Source organism: Rhinoraja longicauda, chromosome 6 (assembly GCF_053455715.1).
Source record: "Rhinoraja longicauda isolate Sanriku21f chromosome 6, sRhiLon1.1, whole genome shotgun sequence".
NCBI classification, from domain to species: domain Eukaryota; kingdom Metazoa; phylum Chordata; class Chondrichthyes; order Rajiformes; family Arhynchobatidae; genus Rhinoraja; species Rhinoraja longicauda.
In genome coordinates this window covers 64,844,964-64,865,981 of record NC_135958.1, presented here as the reverse complement: position 1 = coordinate 64,865,981, position 21,018 = coordinate 64,844,964, and the positions used below count along the sequence as shown (strand labels likewise).

Genomic DNA, 21,018 nt, shown 5'->3' with positions numbered 1-21,018 from the left:
TTTGCTAATCTGTAAATGCTGTTTTTGCTTGATGTTTATGCATGATAAATGATAGGGTACTTCGAGGATCAGAGAGTGCTTGGAATGCAGTCACCAATCCCTGAAGAAACAGGGCAGGTAGATGGAGTGTTGAGGGGATTAATGCGACACTTCCCTTTACTGGCTGGGGCATTGCAAAACAAGAGTAGGGAGATTGTGCTTGAAATATAGAAAAGATTAGTGGGCCATTAGATGGAGCATTATGTATAGCTCTGGTCATCCCACTGCCGGGTGTATGTGATGGCATCATAGAGGAGATTTACGATGATGTTTCCAAGGCTGGAGAATTACAGTTATAAGGACTGTTTAGGATGAAATTATTTTCAATGGAACCAAAGAGACAAAGAAGAGATTTAATTGAAATATACTAATTATGAGAAGTTTGTTCAGAGTTAAAACAAAACTTCACAGAGATGTCAGCAAATATAGGGACATAGATTTGAGTTAATGGTGGAGGATTATAGTAATATGATTTCACTGAACAAGTATTGGGGATCTGGAGTTCACTGCCTGAAAATGTAGTGTAGACAGAGACCCTCACCACGTTTGATGTATCTGGACGATCACTTGAGGAACAGTGAGCTGCATTTCTGTGCATCAGTATCTGAAAAATGGGATTGATCTTACATTTATTTCTGGCTGTGTTGAATGCCTCCTCCTGTGCCATACATTTCTACGATCACACAAAAGTATGGAATGGGTGATGGTGAATTTATAGGTAGATAATGTCTGTTTTGTGTTTCCTAGTTTTTTTGTATCTTTATTGGTCTCTAAAGTTAGTATTTTGGAATTTACAATCCACATTGACAGAAGTTACGTTTGAGGTTGGGAGAAATTAATCTACATTTACTTGTGACAATTTACCTGATAACTACAATGACACCATCAAAGATGTTGTAAGGATTCTTGATGTAGCCAAAAGGTCCATACACCAAGATCTTTAAGAGCATTTCCAATGCGAACAGGCTGGTGAAGACAATGTTGCTGATCTCCAGTGCATTAGTCAGTTCCTCTGGCTGGGGGGAATAAATGAAAAATGCATGAGAATGAGCATCGTTCAGATTTCAGGGCAACAATTCACTTACTTTTTTCGGATTATGATCCTTATGCATATCAAGGGAAGTCAATATTGTGAGCTATAATAATTTTTTTCTTTGTTATCTCCCACTCCTGGGTGTCGTGGGTAGATGCAGATAGATTAGTTTTCAAGAGAGTTAGATTTAGCTCTTAGGGCTAAGTGAATCAAGGGATATGGAGAAAAAGCCAGAACGGGGTACAGATTTTGGATGATCAGCCATGATCATATTGAATGGCCGTGCTGGCTCGAAGGCCTGAATGGCCTACTCCTGCACCTATTTTCTATGTTTCTGCTTCTATGTTTCTATGCACTATAAAGCATTTCTTAACCTTCTTTAAATTATGCTTTAGCACAAAATTCAGAAGAATGCCCTTGAATGCAGTGGTGTGACCTTTTCCACATTGATAGAGAAAACATTCACTTACCTTTCTGAAGTCCTCAATCCATTAGAGGTCAATAATGCCCATTGAGAACTCAATCAACACTGACCAGAGGAAACATTAATTTAAGACCTTTGCAGCCAGCAAATGAACAGCATTTTTATCGTTTTAGTCTTGGCTGGGTTTTAAACTATAATCTCACTAGCAATCTATTGAACTCTGACCACAGTCAATGGGCTTTTTAACATATTATTTTCCCATTATGTCATTTACAGTAATCACAAAAGACAGATGAATGGCTGAGTTGGAAATCAGAAAACACGTTGGCATGTACAAGTATTATGGTGATTACTGTTTTTTGTTGGTTAACTTACTCATTTGAAAGAGATATTGATGAGAAGAGCCAGTTAACCAGTTTCTTGGACTTCACGTTACCTCTGTAAAAAGAGCCTGTGAATTCCACTGTATTTTCCCTGACTACACACACATTGCGCTGGAGATCAGCGATGATTTGCCTCGTGAGGAGCCAACTTAATATTCTTACTTCAGTCTCAGCTAAAATACAGCTGGAATAGCTGGAAGCTGAATTCCTGTTGGCTGGAATACTGATTGCATAGTAGATACATCCATTAAAACATTAGTCTTTCCTTTACTCCAAAATATGACTTAATAAAATGTATATGTGGATTTCAGCAAGCGTGAGACTGAATTAGAACCATAGTCCAGAATTTGCTTACTGCCATCACTTTACACAGCCCAACTTTATCCACTGACTTCAAAAGAAAACTAAGCACAGTGTCTTCTTCTTCTTGCGTTTGAGGCAGCAGAAATTATGTAACGCCCTCCAGGCGCTGTAGCCAGTGCAATGTGCTGTTGACGAGGGCCGTGAGGTCTACCCCTCCACCAGGGGGACGGAGGACAGTGCAGTCGAACATGACTGGGTGTAGGGTGTAGGCAGCCAGTGAAGATCCGCACGGTGTCGTTGAGGGTGGCGTCTAGCTTGCTAGTATGAGCGCTGCGGCACCATGCTGGGGCGGCTTACTCAGCGGTGCTGTACACGAGTGCAAGAGCACTGGTTTGAAGAGTAGATGTCCTGGCGCCCCATGACAATCCGGCCAAGCAATGCAGGAGGTTGTTCCGTGCCGAGACTTTAGCACGGAGAGCTTCAAGGTGTTGCTTGTAGGTCAGCTGTCGATCTAGTTTCACCCCGAGGTATGTAGGAAATGGGTTGTAGGGTAGGGGTGACCCATTGAGGGTGATGGTTAGCTGGCGTTGAGCTTCCTTGTTGTTCAGGTGAAAGGCCATTGTGGTGGTTTTTGCCACACTCAGTTTTAGTCTCCAGGTCTTAAGGTAGCCCGCGACAAGTTCCATATCCGCTGGTCAACATTTGACCAGCTCCTGTCTGAGTGCAGTAAGGCCAAGTCATCTGCGTATCCATACTAACACGGTGTAAAACAGGACCATTAACTCGCTATGAGCCCAATTAGCATTGCTTTTGGTGACAAATTTCACCCCTATCCTCTGTATCTCCAGAACTCAAAGTACTACATTGTTCCATCAATAAGAAATTTTGTGATGCACAGCCATTAGGATTCAAAAGAGCATGTCAAATATGGAGGTTAACTTTCAAAATGAACCTTCATATCTATCTTGAAAATTTTTTCGATAAAGGAAAAGAAAGGAAGAGCAGTGAAATGTATGCATTATAAGCATTGTTTTGTCAATACTGGTACAGCTAAGTAGGTACAAAATTAAACATGATTTCCCGATGTATAAATACTGTGTTTAACTAATGCTTATGTTGTAAAGATTTTAATTCATTAAAAAGAACAGTGAAATGTATGCATTACAGACATAGTTTTTTCAATAGTTATAGCTAAGAACTAGGCACAAAACTAAACTAAATTTTCCAATGTATAAATATTGTGTTTAACTAAAGTCCATGGATATGTTGTAAAAATTTTGATTCATTAAAAGAAAAACCCAAAGCCCTTGTAATGTGCTCCAACTTCCCAGCCAAAGTAGCTGGCAGTTTGAAAAGAATGTCTCAAAATATAAACCAAATACATATCTCAAAAAACTCTTTGATAAACATTGTGCTCATTAAGTTTGTTCTGTAACAGACTGCCAGCCAAATAATCTTAAAAAAAGCTTAAATTAAAAATAAAGGTTCACGTGGTTGAGCTATTTTAGGGAAGATTGTGAATGATAAGTCACAGCACTACTAATTACAGGCCAATAATTCCTTCAGATGGATTCGACACGTTGCTCAATAAAGAATAAACTGTAATAAACTTTCTTAAAATTAGGACAATAAGATGGTTACAATGAAATGCAAGTATGGTCATGTTCTGAGGCTGTGCATGAGCAGTCAATGCAGTGTGGTGGCTGGGGTTGGAATGATCTGCGTGGCAGACTAAATTAATATTGTTGGATACTGCTCAAGTGTGAAGGCACAGACAATTCAAACGTTTATCATCTCACAAGATATATATGTGATGCTTTGATCCTCTTGGGAACAAAGCCAAGATGAAGTTTGCTCATTCGTCCATCAAACATTATTCTTGGTACCCTAGACTATCAGGCCAAACATTGATCGGCAGTTTGAATATCGTTAATCGCCTTTGCTCTCTAGCCTAGTTGACTACTTCAAATGTTAGAGAAACAATGTAATTTAAAATATATTTTTAAAGATGTCCTTAAATTTATGTTCTCTGATTCTGCAGCCTTGATTGAGTTTGAAATTATATTGTAGATTAACCAGCAAATAAACCTCCACATTAGATAACCAAAGAAGTCCCAATCTGAGTAACTTCATTCCAGGTGTAGTTTGAGTAATAGAATCATGATTAGCCTTGACAACTCTCCACGCAGATGAAAAAGATCACACGGCATTTCTTATAGCCAATATTTATCATTAACCTAGAGCATGATTGCTTTTAAATGCCACGACTTGGAATCATATTTGATGGCACCAAGGTTGGTACAAATAATCAGCCATTGCTTGTTGATCACTTTGGTCTACCTTCTTTCCTTCAACACCATCAATAATTGCCTCTTAGCAATATGCCTAGAAGATGAGGTGTCAAAGTGTCAAGCTTACTTTGGGCCTTGTTATTTCAAAGCAAGAGGCCACAGGCACATTAATCAGCATGGGTGGAGAATTACAGTGGCATCACTGAACACAGATACTCTGCAAATCAATCACATTATGTAAACCTTTCCTTTTCCCTCTTCTTTTCTCTCTATGGAAACAGTCATTCCAGGTGAGGCAGCACAATGCACTTGCTTTCTCCAAGTGTAGTACATTGTATTTAGCATCCACAATACGATTTCTTCTCCATTGGTGAAACCAAACACAGATTGGTTTGCTTGAAGAATGTAAGCTTGAGGAATGACACTTCATCTTCTTCTAGGCATGTTGCAGGCTTAGGATTCAATATTGAATTGTACAACTTAAGTAACTTGCTTCCTCTGCCTGGCCAGTTCAGCTGTGATGTTTCCGTCAGTTTTTCTCTTTTCATTAACTCACTTCTGGGTGAGTCAAACAGCTTTGTAATTTGCAACTTTTACATTCCTGTTTGTGCTCACTCACTTACTACACTTGTTTCATAGCTTTTATATTCTTTTGTTCACACTTTCTCGAAAACTACTTCCGTTAATGCATCAAGTGGATGGTCCCAATTATAGCTTATCCTCACTGCAATCCTGATTACACCTTATATTGCCTTTGTTTACATCAGGCCAAATAAGTCAATGCGAGACAGGATATCAATGTAAGTTAACAAACCCCAAAAACCTTTTTTTTCAACAGTTCCTTCAATTTGCAGGTCATTGAAATTTCAATTTAATTAATTATTTTTTTGTTAACCAGTTCACTAAGTGGTGAAACATGTTGTTGTTCAAAGGCCCCCTCAGTTGACAGTCAGTACTGTTTTGATAATTAATCTTTTCTGGTCCAGAAGGAACAGTAGGAAAAAATTGTATAAACTTGCTCTGCACCAGTTACGTTCGAAATATATCCCTCTCTGGTACAATCTGTCAACTGTTAGATTCTCATGACAATATGTCACAGTAATAGCCTCAGGGCTTAGAATGGGTATGTTCTGGCTGCCTTAATTTTATTTTAAAGGCCACTTAACTGCCAAACATAAATCAGTCGCTGCAAAAAGCCAAGCTGCTAGCTGCATCACAGGTTGCTCATTTCCGCAGCTACCATTACGTATTCAAGAAATCTTTTCAAGCAACATTTTGGGGTTAAATGAATTGCTTTAAGTTGTAGGCATGTTAAAGAAATTAAAGTAGCTAAAACCTCTGCTTCCTTTGATCCATGCCCAACGTGGGTTGTTTTTAAATGTGCTATACAAATAAAATTGACTTGACTTGACTAAAAGGAGGAGTGTCCAACAATAAACAGTACCCAAGGCTGTCGTACTATCAAATATTCCAACTCAGATTCCAAGGTAAATGCAAAAAAAAAACCCGATGTGAGATTACTAAGCCGACAGTATATTATTTAATGGAGGAAGAATGGCTCACTCCGGTTCCTATTTCAAATATTTTGTTGTTCTCCAAATTTCTATTTGACTAAAATGTAGGTGCACTCTTCCTATAAAACTGTATCCTGCCAACCTATGTTTAAGGCCAAATGGAGGAAGAACCTGTAAATGCACATGGCATGAAAGGTGGAATTTTCTGAGTTAAAATAAAGGGCCTTGTGCAAGGACGTCCTGTTAGGGCCACTCTATATAGCAGTTATGGATCTATCTTTTCTGGTTCCAATTATGAGTCAGACTGTCTAATCAACAGTTTGCAATGTTGACTTGACAGGTTTAGATTTTCAGGTCTACAATATTCCAAGGATACCACACTGACGTTGAAGAGATTAATTAAGTGGCTATACAATTGACTATATTCCAACTTCTATACACATCCCCTTGTCTGCTCCAAGCACCTAGTTATCTTATCTTTGTCTTTCAATAATCTTGTAAATGAATAATGGACTTATTCCAAGAAGCAATCCGCTGGATGAACTTAGTGGATCCAGCAGCATCTGTGGAGGAAAATTACAGGCCGCAGAAACAATCTCGATCTGAAACGTCAAATGTTCATTTTTCTCCATATGTGCAATCTCATCCATTGCGATCCTCCATTTTTTTTTTAGCTCCAGATTCCAGCATTTGCACTGTTATGTCTCAATGATTTTTTTTCCAATTACAGACAGGTATCCCAACAACATGTCTGGAAATTTCCAAACACACTCAGTCAATATGCTAATTTGTTCAGGTGGATATAAATATCCATTGACTTTGCAATGTTCCAATAAAATTATAGAAATCATAAGATCATAGACATAGTTGCAGAATTAGGCCATTCCAGCCCATTGAGTCTGCTCTGCCATTTTGATCATGGTTGATTTTTTTCCATCTCAACCCCATTCTCCTTCCTTCTTCCCATAACCTTTGGCACCATTCCTATTAGGAACCTATCAAGTTCCACTTTAAAAATACCCAATGACTGGGCCTCCACTGCCATCTGTGGTAATGAATTTCACAGATTTCCACAGATTCACTACCCTCTGCTAAAGACATTCTTCCTCTTTCCATTCTAATGGTACGTCATTTTATTCTGTGCCCTCAGGTCCTCACTCTCCCACTTCTGGAAACATCTTCTCCACATCCACCTTATATAGACCTTTCATTATTCTGTAAGTTTCGAAGAGATCCCCCCCTCATCCTTCTAAACTTTAGCGAGTGCAGACCCAGAGCCATCAAATGCTCCTCATACACTAAATTAATCATTCCCTGGGATAATTCTCCTAAACCTCCTCTGGATTCTTTCCAATGCCAGCAAATCCTTCCTCAGATATGGGGCCCAAAATCGCTCAATATTTCAAATGAGGTCTGATCAGCACCTTGTAAAGCCTCTGCATTATATCCTTGCTTTTATATTCTTGTCCTCTCGAAATGAATGCTAAACTTGTATTTGCCCTCCTTACAACCAACTCAACCTGCAAATTAACCTCTTGGGAACCCTGCATCAGTACTTCTGTCCCTTAGCACCTCCAATTTCTGAATCCTCTCCCCCCTTTAGAAATGGCAGAATCAGGGAAAAACAACACTTCCTATGCTACTTTCATACAACTCAGTGATGGTTGCTCTTCAGTTAAGAATATATTTCCTCATCCTGTTTCTTTGACAAGATGAGCACAGGCTCTTATTAATTTATGTGAAGAGATGTACTGCCTCTATATCCGATTATGCTTGTTTACAAATCTTGAGACTCATGGATCAAGAAACATCAAGTCGACTTCATTGTCATGTGCACATGTGTACAATGAAGAATCTTGCTTGCAACAGCATCATAGGCGCATAGACTCAAACCACGCAACAAACAAAAATAAACATAAATTACACATAAATTCAGAAAGACAGTAAAAAATAAAACAAAGACTGTGCCAAAAACAGGACATTAGTGTAAAAGAATTAAGAAAAAAACATTTTGTAAATTTGCCTTACAGAATAATGAAAGGCCCAGATAGTGTAGATGTGGAGAGGATGCCTTGTACAAATGCCTTTATTCGGTATATTAAATCTCGGGAGAAAATGCTGCAATATTTCTTCTCAACTCCTATGGGTAATTCAGTGAAACTCTAGAAGTTCAAATATTGGTACCTTCAAAATTCAATCCTGTTTAATTACTTTGTACAAATGTCATTGCTATTATCCTAGTTCAAGGTAGCCACAGAGTTCAATGAAGTATCTAATTGTCTCTCTCTGTATTTCTGCCTAATATTGTCAAACCTTTTCAGGACCACATGTCACTGGAGAATTTATTTCTAAACAATCCGGATGAAATAGAATGTTAAACTGTATAATGACTTTGAGAATTTATCACGATCACTATTGTTATGATTACAATGGGGTTGGATTTTCCACAGATCAAATAACTGATTTGGATCAAAATGATTTTAAAATACTGGGAAAGTGAAAGGCGTATATCCTAAAGAATGATTTACACTATTTATCATTAGTTTGTGTATTCTAAGAGTTTATTTATTAAACCACAATCGATGATGCCAATATTGAAGAAGTAACAAGATTGGTTGCAACAGAAGACTAAATCTAGTATTGTTTTGGTGTCCTCATTCATAGACTTAAGCCACTTGAGGATTACCCTTTTCATTGATTTTAAGACTATGGAAGCATGAGATAAGATGCTGACAAAGTGCTGCCAGAATTAGAGCAAAAACAGAAAGTGCTGGAGTAATTCAGCAGGTCAGGCAGCATTCTGTGTTTCTGTCTGTGGCTGAGCTTTGTATTTTGCTCAAGATTGCAGCATCTGTGGTTCTTTGTGCTTCCAGAATTAGCACAACACGAGAAACTGTGACACTTAATTACAAGCTGTGGTTTATGTGATGTTCAAATAGAAGTCAATTATCAGGTGTTAACAGAAACGGAAAAAATTAAACATATTCAAATAACATTTTTACATAGAATGAGTACTTTACAAGATATGCAGTCACTGATGTTACATAAGTAAATATCATAATCATAATCATTCACAAAATGCTGGAGTAACTCAGCAGGTCAGGCAGCATCTCAGGAGAACTGCCTGACCTGCTGAGTTACTCCAGCATTTTGTGAATAAATACCTTCGATTTGTACCAGCATCTGCAGTTATTTTCTTACACATAATCATAATCATAATCGTAATTTATGAGCCAAGCATTTTTTGCAACTTACGAGGAATTTGGTTTGTCAAACCGTCAGACCAAAAAAGCAACAAGACACACGACTACATAAAAATTTGGCATAAACATCCATCACAGCAGCTTCTCCACATTCCCCACTGTGATGGAAGGCAATAAAGTCTTATCTTCTTTCCTCCTTTCCTCCCACTAAAGATAAATTTTACAACAAACTAAAAGCACAAAGAAGGAAAAAGACAAACAAGACCGTTGGCGAGGCAGCCATTGTGCAGCACCCCCCTGCTGGCCTATTATGCAGTACAATCATAGAATAGGTTGCAGCACTAAATTATTTTATTATTTATTATTTAGTTTATCATTGTTACGTGTACAAATGTATAGTGGAACGCTTTTTATTGTGTGCTAAACCATCAAGACTAGACATGATTTCAATCAAGCCGTCCACAGTGGAAGGCTATTCGGCCTCTTGTGTCTGCACAGAATCTACCAAAGCACTTCATTAGTTCCATCCTCTTCCCTGTAAGTTTATAAATTTTTGCACACTTTATATCATCATATCATATCATATACATACAGCCGGAAACAGGCCTTTTCGGCCCTCCAAGTCCGTGCCGCCCAGTGATCCCCGTACATTAACATTATCCTACACCCACTGGGGACAATTATTTTAACATTTTACCCAGCCAATTAACCTACATACCTGTACGTCTTTGGAGTGTGGGAGGAAACCGAAGATCTCGGAGTAAACCCACGCAGGTCACGGGGAGAACGTACAAACTCCTTACAGTGCAGCACCCGTAGTCAGGATCGAACCTGAGTCTCCGGCGCTGCATTCGCTGTAAAGCAGCAACTCTACCGCTGCGCTACCGTGCCGCCCAAATTATATAGTTATCGAATTCTCTGCTAAAGACCACAATGGAACTTGCCGACACCACATCTGCAGGCAATGCATTCCAGATTCTAATCTCAAGTTGTATAAAAATATTGATCTTGTTAATCTCTTAATTCTCGGCCCTTTTATTTTGTACCTATAACCTCTGGCATTTGATCCCTCTCTCCCCTACCAAAGAGAACAACCTTCCACTAACAACTTCATCATTTTATGTACTTCCATCAGATCTCCCCTGTTTTCTCTTTAAAGAAGACCGTTCCGGCCTTTCTAAGGGCCTGTTCTTGTGCTGCACTGATCTATGCTCTGTGTTCTATGTTAAATCTAAGACCTACTTATGTGGAAAATAGAGTTGCAATAATTGGGAATGTGTAGAACAATGGCGCCATAGTTGATAGAGATATATTGGAATATTCACGTCCTCATTCACAGTTCCTCCTTTTCCCATGTGCCTGTTCTCACTATCCCCCTCTGCGCAAACTGAACACCTTTTACCCCACTACCCTCTGCATCCAATACAGCAGCCTCTGCCATTTCTGCCAGCTCCAAGGTGATCCCCCTACCAGTCACATTTTCTCCTCTGCCGCCCTTCCTACTTTCCACAGGGCCCACTCTCTTCGTGATTCCCTGGTTAGGTCATCACTCCCTCACTATCCTCTGGCACTTCCCTCTGCAGCAGTAGGAGGTGTAACATCCTTCTCCCTCATCACCAACCCAGGAACCTAAACACCCCTTTCAGATGGAGACATACCTGCATCTTTTCCAATCTATTCTATTGCATTCAGTGCTATCGATGTCACCTTCTCCACAATGGAGGAACCAAGTGTAGACTAGGTGACCATTTTGTCGAGCAACTGCACTCTGTCCTCAATAGCCATCTTGAGATTCTAGTTACATGTCATTTTAACTCTCGTTCCCCTTCCCACACTGACCTGTCTGTCCTTGGCCTTCTCCATAGCTATGGAGAGGTCAAATACAAATTGGAAGAACCACATCTCATATTCTGCTTGGCTGGTCTACAGCCTAACAGTATGAACATCGAACTTTCCACTTTCAGGTAGCCCACATTCCCTGTTCTTCCCCCCATACACTCAACTGTCCACCCGGGTTTTATTCTCTCATTGGTCACCTCTCTGATTTAGGATCTCGACCCAAAATGCTAACTTGCACCTTTCTGCCTCAACGGATGCAGCTTGGCCTGCTGAGTTCTTTCAGCATTCTGTAATATCCAGCTTCCAGTATTTGCAGTCTCCTTTGTCTTGGAATAACGAATAATGAATAACTCATTATGTTTTGAGTACATCTACAAGCAAACACAATTTAACTGTAGAGTTAATCTGTCACATGTATGTTCTGGCAGGAACTGCAATCATGTGGATTTGATCCAGTCCAAGTGTGGATGACATCTAATGATGTCTGGGATTTTAATGCAGCCCTGGAGATTGTAACCATAATCATATTATTTTAAGATACAAGATAGTGGGTTTAAATTATAGTCGACCCGAAATAATTCAGTTGTGAGCAAATGTTAATAAACGTCAAATAGAAAAAGCCAAGTAAATGGCAAAAGCTGATATAAAATACTGTGATAAATGTACTAGCTCATGTCTCGAAGTTGGAACTCATCCTTATTTGCTGCACTAAACCACCTGATGCTGGTTTTAGTGTTAATGACCATTGAGAGGATCTCCAAATGACTGCAAAGTGAAAGAACTTAACTTTAAATTATCACGGCACGTTTTTTACCCCTGATTACTCTGTAAAATATAACATGCACACCTCTCGATCACAGCTGCTGTGTCTTTGCATTTCAAGATGTCTGGGAAATCAATCACGCCTTTAAGGAACTCTCCTCCTGGCAGCCACAGGACAGAGATACCCATAGAGGTGAGGGAAAACGTAAGGGTTGTGGGAGCAAGTCTTTGAATGCGTTTGGCTTTACCCTGAATCCCGACCAACAGCCTCGCAGACACAGTCTCGTTGTTCGTGGAGATCACATCTGTGCTGTACATGATTTTGAAAGTTCAATAAGCACTGTGAGTCCCAGTAATGACGTAACAAACATGCAGAGCACCAAAAACTCAAATTGACACATGCAGAGTTCAACAAATCAGTGTCCCAGCAGTGGCCCTTGATTCATGCCTCCCAGCTGAATTGCTAAGGGGTTTGATCATTGGTTTACTTGGAGTTAGAAATAAAGGTCATAGATTACACATTATTACTTATTTTTTCAACGTGAGGCAGTGATGACTGTTGAATGCATTGCTGACAGCATCACATCTACAAATGACACTGGAAAATTGTCAGCTGTACTATGGTGAATAGCCTGTGGAAATGCCCATGCAACTGGCATGACTTCAACCAGAAAAAGCGGTGACTGCATTCTAACATACTTTAGGAAGCGTCTGACATGAGCTGCACGTATAAAAAGGTGCCATTGGCACCAATGTTTAGGTTTCAATTTCCAGTTAAGAACATTTTGTTGATGCAGAACTGTGCCCCACAGACCAGGAACTTTATTTAATTCCCAGAATATTATCAGAAGGCAGTGGAGGCCAAGTCTCTGAATGCATTCAAGAGAGAGCTAGATAGAGCTCTTAAGGATAGCGGAGTCAGGGGGTATGGGGAGAAGGCAGGAACGGGGTACTGATTGAGAATGATCAGCCATGATCACATTGAATGGTGGTGCTGGCTCGAAGAGCCGAATGGCCTACTCCTGCACCTATTGTCTATTGTCTATTGTCTATTATGTCATACTGTATATTCATACAGAGTGAAAGCAGATCATTTGATTGTATTGTGGGAGACAGTGTTGGAGGTGGTCTTGATGGCCTAGTTACTTCAGGAGTTGGAAATAACTGAAAATTATATATACACTTGATCAGTTTTCCAAGTCTAACTCAAAAGGCCTTGTATGCTAATGTAATATCTAACAGATAAGTAGCAAACCAATAATCACAGAGAAGAACAGCCACATTGTCGGGAACTAATAAAGAGATGTTGGTTCATTAAGCCTTTAAGAAAGGGCAGGAGCAACTGGAGGAAATGAGTTTGTGCTAAAGATGCACAAAGCAGCTTAACATGACTAAGTTAATGCCATCAATGTGAGCAAATGGGAGTCTTCACAACTATGTAACATCGTTACTGATCAACAGATTTAGGAAGGTTGATTGGATAAAATAGTGCGAATGCGACAAGCTGTGATACATACTGTAAAAAGCAGATAAAAAAATTATAATTGTACCTGAATTAATAATAGAAATAGATAAGACATGCAGCTTCAGTGGCTGAGCAAATACAGGGAGCATGGTGAGTCTAATGTGGAATGAATTGGATCACACTGATGGCTTGCTTAAGATTCCATGGAAAATCACATGCTCAATGCAGTGCATTCATCAGCATGCTCTGATTGTTCTTCCTTTGTGTATCTTCAGTGTGGAAGTATAGAAAGCACTGGAGATCAAATAGGGAAATATTTTATTTCTCGCTCTGCTCTGGAGCCACTAATTCCAGGTGGGTTCCATAGTTTAACAAGCTGGAGCCATGGCATCTAATGTACCTCTGTACATACGAATGAAACACTTAAAATCAATAAAAGAGGCCGTTGACAACTTAACCTGTCAAAAGCCATATCGGTGGTGCTGTGGGTTTGGCTTATGGATGCAGCATCGAGAGGTTTGATTGTTATTCTTGGGAACGCTGCTAAACTCAGGCCTCAAAGTTGTTCAAAACCAAGCAGCCACAGTGATCTGACACAATTTGGCCCAAAATGTAGTTAAAGAGAAGCCAATGACACTTTTTTGAATACACATTGGCTGTGGTCATTGTTGGTAAGACCAATATTTTGTTGCCCATCTTTAGTTGTCCTTGAGAAGGTAGGGAGCTGCTTTCGAGGCCCATGACAGGGTGGTAAAGATAGTATTTGACACGCTTGCTTTTGTGGGAAGAGTATTGAATACTGAAGTTGGCGCATCATGCTGCAGCTGTGCAAGTCACTGGTGGGAACACACTTGGAGTACTGTATGCAGTTCTGGTCACTCAGGTACAGGAAATATGTCATTAAGTTGGAAAGGGTGCAAAAGTGACTTACCAGGATGTTACCTGGGCTTGCAGGCTTGAGTTAGAGAGGTAGGTTGGATAGGCTGAGAATTTTTTTCTTTGGAGCATTGGAGATTGTGGGATGACCTTACTGAGATGTAAAAGATCATGATGGGCATGGATAAAATGAACAGTCTCTTTCCAAGATAGACGGTTCTAAAACTAAAGGACATAGGCTTAATGAGAGAGGGTTGAGATTTAAGGGGGTCCTTATGGGCAACTTCTTCACTCAGCAGGTCGTCAATATCTGGAGTGAGCTGCCAGGAAGCTATAGAAACAGATACAATTCTGATTTTTAAATGACATTTGTACTGATGTGGATTGAGAGGAAGGGCTTAGAGAACTACAGCACAAATGAAGGCAATTGGGACTTGTCAAGAATGCCCACTTGATCGGCATTTACAAGATGGCCTGAGGGGCCTGCTGTACAGTTCCGTGACTAACATTCAACAACCATTAACCAGTTTTCCATACAGTTGATTAAATGAAACGGTTCTAATTTTACTGAAACCTCTTGGCTATTTCTGGAGTAAATATCTTCTGTATTGGAACTGAGAGGTTGGCTGGTCCCAAAGCTTTTGCACAATCTTTTCCCTTTGATATCTATTGACTTCAGTTTTACCAGAATTCCGTGATGCCACACTGAGAGGTGTCTCTCATCCCACCTCTGAAGTTTAACTTTTTTCATATTTTTCAGTAGTTTTCATTTATTGGGTAATAGCTTGATAGCACAATCAATGACAGCTTCCCCCACTTTGCTGATGATCGAGAGTAGACTGACTGGGTGGTAATTAGTTGGATTGGATTTGTCCCGGCTAGTTTTCCACATTGTTAGTGAAATGCCAGGGTTGTAATTATACTGAAACAGCTTGGCTGTTCCTGGAGCAAAGATCTCTTGTATTACAGCTGTGATGCTGTGTGGTCCCAGAGCTTTCACTGCATCCAATGCTCGGAGGCATATTCATATCACATATGTAGAACAATTCACTTAGCGCATCTGGCTAAATATGATTGCAAATACCGCAGCCTGTCTATGGCACGCACATGCTTGGCACTGTCATCATTGAGGATTCCATGCTTGAGTCCTCACTACACCTGCTTTGGTCTTCTTGCTGCTAATAATCAAGCAAGGGATATTATAGGCCATGAGGTTACAGACTGCAAAGGAATATATTTCTACAACTACTGTTGACTCACAGTGCCACAGTTTTGAGCTACCTGATCTGTTCTACCTGAATGTACCATATTTCTCACGAGGCTCATTCCACCTAACAGGATGAAAGGTATCCTTGGTTTGTGTGACTTTGTCTTCACACGAATGGTAGGGTGGTCATTCCTACTGTTAATGACCTATGTTTCTGTAACAGGTAGATTGGTGAAGATGAAGTCAAGTTGGTTTATCCTTCATGTAGGATCGCTCACTATCTGCTGCAGACTAGATGTGGGTTCAGACTTCATTCTGCTTGGTCCGTGCTGATGCTTCTGAGTTACCTTGGGTATAGGCATTGACATCCCATAAATAGGGTATATTCTGCTCCTCGCTATTTTCAAAAATTCTTCCAAAAAGGAAACAGAAGCATCCGGAGGAAACCCACGTGGTCACAGGGAGGAAGTACAAACTCCGTGCAGACTGCACCCGTAGCCAGGATTGAACTCGGGTCTCTGGCACGGTAAGCTTGTTCTCAATAAAAGAGAAATGTGCCCAAAACTTATGTAACGAAAAGTTTCTTGTGAGAGCCTCTGTTTCCAGGTTTCATGGTTTGAAACCACAGACACATTTCTGACAAAAAGCACAAAGTGCTGGAGTAACTCAGCGGATCAGGCATCATCTATGGAGATCTTATCGAAACGTATAAGATTATTAAGGGGTTGGACACGTTAGAGGCAGGAAACATGTTCCCAATGTTGGGGGAGTCCAGAACAAGGGGCCACAGTTTAAGAATAAGGGGTAGGCTATTTAGAACTGAGATGAGGAAAAAAAAATTCAGTCAGAGAGTTGTGAATCTATGGAATTCTCTGCCTCAGAAGGCAGTGGAGGCCAATTCTCTGAATGCATTCAAGAGAGAGCTAGATAGAGCACTTAAGGATAGCGGAGTCAGGGGGTATGGGGAGAAGGCAGGAACGGGGTACTGATTGAGAATGATCAACCATGATCACATTGAATGGCGGTGCTGGCTCGAAGGGCCGAATGGCCTCCTCCTGCACCTATTGTCTATTGTCTAATATGGGTAGATGATGTTTTGGGTCGGAAACCTTCTTCAGACTGATTGTAGTAGAAAGTTGACAATAGAGGTGGGGCGGCACAAAGCCGGGCTTACAAGGTGAATTGGGGCGAGGATGGTAGATTAACAGATGGGTGGACAAAGGCCCGGGGTGAAAAGGAGATAAAAGGTTGTAAGGTAAGGAGGGGAGAGGCTTGAATCATGAGATGAGAAAAAGGGATGTAGGTGGAAGGGGATGGGGGGAAGGGGAAAAGGTGGCGGAAAAGTGGGAGAAATGTGTGCGCATCCAGGTGGAGCACAGGAAAGAGGGGGAGAACAGAGAGTTGTTCGCTAGTTTCTAAAATTGGAAGTTCAATGTTCATACTGTTGGGTTCTAAGTTACCCAAGCAGAGTATGAGGCGGTGTTCCTCCAAGGCCCAAGACCGAATGGTCGGTATGGGAACAGGAATGGGAAAGAGAGTTAAAATGGTTAGCAACTGGTAGATCCAGCAAGCACTGACAGACTGAGCGCAAGTGTTTGGTGAAACAATCGCCTAGTCTACGCTTGGTCTCGCTGATGTAAAGGAGGCCAGTTTGGGAGTATCAAATGCACTAGATGAGGTTAGAGAAGGTGCATGTGAACCTATGTCTCACCTGGAAGGGCTGCTGTGGCCCCTGAATGGAGGTGTACAGACAGGTGTTACATCTCCTCCGGTTGCAGGGGAAAGTACCTAAGGAGGGGATGGTTTTGGGTGGAAAAGGATGAGTGGACCAAAGAATTACAGCGGAAAGAGGAAAGGGGTGGAAAGGGGAAGACCTGTGGTGGTGGGGTCATATTGAAGGTGTCATCAATGATGCAGAATAAGGTGTTGGATGCGGAGGCATGTGGGGTGAAAGATAAGGACAAGGGGAATTGAGGTTTTCAAACCTCAGAGGTTTCCTGATGCTACTTTATTGCACGCACACAATTTGATACATGTTTAATATGCATGCGCTGTGAGAGTCTGCTACGCATAACCTTCCAAACCACATAATCCTCACATTATAGCCGGGTCTTCACGAGGGAAGATATTGATTTTCCATCGCACAGAATTAAGAAGACAGTGCTTTTCAAAACAGTTTCTAGGGATTGCACCATCCCACACAGCCAGAGATAAGATTAATTACAAGCACCACAGGCAAAGTTGTCATTGACAGTAATTAAATGCATTGGCAAGCACAATCCCAGCAATATACACTGGACATCTGCACTGAATTAATTAAGTTCCTCAAAAGAAGGATAACACCTGTCTTCATAAGAAAAGTTTGGTTAAATGTTTACATTCAGCCTGAAAGCTAAACTATTTTATTATTTTGCCACGTTCTTTACCATGTTGCTCTTCATTCAAGGAGGTAAGCAAGAAACCATGATCCTGTCAGTTCTTTTACCTTTCCAATTACAATATATTGATGCCTTGGGTATGAAACAATAATTTCAGAGCGAGGCCGTAAACATATTAAAAATCAAGTTGCTTCAAAGCAACTCTTCTCAGATAGTCCCTCAGAATTGAGGATGCTTCCCGTCTAGTTCTGTCGGCTTTGAGTGGGCGATGAGGGCAATATGGACCTCAACCATAAGTGTGGCAGGTGATATTTTACCAGGCAGGTGGGCAGCTTGAGATGCGCCACTTGCTTTTCCTGTCAGGTTTTCTGCTGATGAAGAGATGAGGTTCTATAATCAGTGCCTTTTCTCCATTATAAGCAGTCAACAGCCACAGATCCCACAAATCTATGATGCCATTAGTTTTTTTTCTACAGTGATTTTGAGAATAGCCTTGAAATGTTTCCTCTGTCCACATGGTAATCTCTGAGTCAGATGCCTGTTTTGGGAGTCAGATGCAAGACATGCTCAATCCATCAATATATTGTGAACTGACTCAATATCTTTCGAGCTTCAATTCTGGGATTGTTGGCCAGGGAATGAACATAGACATTTAGGATTTGAAGGATTTTGTAGAGAAAGAAGAGGTTGCTCTCCACTGCTTTGGTGCACCTGTATACAGAAGAGTGGGGGAACTACGGCTTGGTAGAAAATTAGGTCAGGATTTCTGAGAATTATATTCCACAAATCGTCAAAAGCTGTGCCGTTGCCCGAGATGATGTCATGAATTTCTGCCTTTGCTGAAAAGTGTCTCTGAAATATTGAAAGTAGTCCATGTTTTCGAGGAAACAGTGTGGACCTCTCTGTTGGGGGGAGTGTGAATAGTATTGTACAGCAGGGGCAGGTCACTGGAGGACCTTTATTGAGGTTCTTAAGTGTAAGGCACTTCCTTATGCACTTCAGTAAACAAGTTATGGATGATTTGGAGCTTGACTAACTGAATGTACACATACGCAAACATCACTGATGCACTCCAGCACAATGGCTAAAGTTGTAGTGACCTTGGTCCGAGAGTGCAGGTGATGGAAGCTGAACATTTTTCCTTTCTTCCTGTCTGTTAGCTTCACTCCACTGAGTCATGGTCATACAGCATGGAAACAGACCTTACGGTATAATTTTCCCACGCCAACCAAGATGCCCTCTGTACATTAGTCCCACCTACCTGCATTTTGCAGAATCCTTCTAATCCTTTCCTATCCATGTACCTGCCTTCTTGACACCATATCTCCCTGTTATTCCACTTTCAAGGAACCATGTACTCCATGATCCCTCTGCTCTACAACACTCCCCAGAGCCCTACCATTCACTGTGCAGGTCCTGCCCTGGTTAGACTTCCCAAAATGCAATACTGTGCATTTATCTTTATTAAACTCCACTGACCATTCTTCAATCCACCTGCCCAAATGATTGAGATCTTGTCGCAATTTTTGATAACTATCCTGCTGCAAATTTTAATAACCATTGGGAAGCTTGTTGGAGATGAAGTGCAATTGAATGAAAAGAAATACTGAGGAAAGTATCTATGCTTATTCAGCCTTTCTTGATGCCAGCCTACAATAGGATTAATTCTGCAGAGGATCCATTATATATAATTAAAGTTCATGTGCTATTATGTGGCATACAAACTGAGATCAAATGCTGCCAAATCTAACAAGGATTCTTCCCATATTTCGGAGACATAGAGCATATAGCATGGAAATAGGCCTTTTGGACCAACTCATCCATGTTGACCAAAAGATTCCATTTCAGCTTGTCCCATTTTCCCCTTTAGGCCCATACCAATTTCACGATTGACATAGTTAAAGGCTTTTGTTAGGTCAAAAATGCCTGCCTATACTTATTGATGCTGCTCTCTGCATTTTCCTTAGGTTGCCATCTGGTGAAGATCATGTGGAAGGCAGGTGGAATCATTACTGTGATTTACGAAGCAGCTATTCAATTACTGGAAGGAGAGGCGTTGAGATGCTAGAACCTTGTGATGACTTTCCATGCACTACAGAGCAGGAAGCCCTCGAAAGAACCACATTCAGAAACGTCTTCTTACTTGAAGAAGATTATGAATATGATTCCTCTGAGGTCACTGACATATAATTTTCTTCCTAGGATGATGAGGCTAGTGAATCTGTATCTGAAGTTCCCCTCAACCAAGCTTTAGAACTACTTTGGATATCACATGTTTCATTGAGAGAAAATTCAATAAAATCGTAAACTCCAAAACTGACACATCTTTCCTTAGATTGCTTGGAGGTCATTGGAGTAAGTGTTTTGATTAGAGACAAAAGTTGATATTACTGGGACAGAAGGTATTTAGTGCTCTTGCAAATACTTTCTGAAGGGAAATCATCAAAGCTTCATTTTGTTTTACTGCCATCAAAGAAGAGATCTTCAATAGTTATTGAAGAATAGTCTTCAATAATTATTTCTATACTTTAAACCAGAAGGCATTCAGGATTGTGATGTTCTGATCTGAACTGGGAAAGTACTGTATTGTTTAGATTAGATTTACAGGCGGTACTAAAGGAATTTGTCAGATGCTTCCATGTTGCATGTGTAAGAAAATAACTGCAGATGCTGGTACAAATCGAAGGTATTTATTTCACAATATGCTGGAGTAACTCAGCAGGTCAGGCAGCATCTCAGGAGAGAAGGAATGGGTGACGTTTCGGGTCGAGACCCTTCTTCAGACTGATGTCAGGGGGCGGGACAAAGGAAGGATAAAGGTGGAGACAGGAAGATAGAGGGAGAACTGGGAAGGGGGAGGGAAAGAGAGGGACAGAGGAACTATCTAAAGTTGGAGAAGTCAATGTTCATACCGCTGCGCTGCAAGCTGCCCAAGCGAAATATGAGATGCTGTTCCTCCAATTTCCGGTGGGCCTCACTATGGCACTGGAGGAGGCCCATGACGGAAAGGTCAGACTGGGAGTGGGAGGGGGAGTTGAAGTGCTCAGCCACCGGGAGATCAGGTTGGTTAAGGCGGACTGAGTGAAGGTGTTGAGCGAAACAATCGCCGAGCCTGCGTTTGGTTTTGCCGATGTAAAGAAGTTGACATCTAGAGCAGCGGATACAATAGATGAGGTTGGAGGAGGGCAGGTGAACCTCTGCCTCACCTGGCTATTCCAGCTCAAGTTTAAAGGAATATCCCTCAGCAACTTGGCAACTTTACAACACCTTACAATGCAGTGACACTTGGTGCTTGTTGGCT

The 21,018-nt window shown here is 40.9% G+C and overlaps 1 protein-coding gene across 5 annotated transcripts in view; it reads right to left on the bottom strand.

Moving 5' to 3' along the window:
- cacna1g (calcium channel, voltage-dependent, T type, alpha 1G subunit) overlaps positions 1 to 21,018 on the bottom strand; it is a 219,650-nt gene that overhangs the window by 133,422 nt on the left and 65,210 nt on the right. For all 5 annotated transcript variants that reach the window (XM_078401171.1, XM_078401174.1, XM_078401172.1 and 2 more), the window contains exon 9: positions 904 to 1,055. In XM_078401171.1, coding sequence (XP_078257297.1) covers positions 904 to 1,055 — 152 coding nt within the window. The remainder of the gene's footprint in view (positions 1 to 903; positions 1,056 to 21,018) is intronic.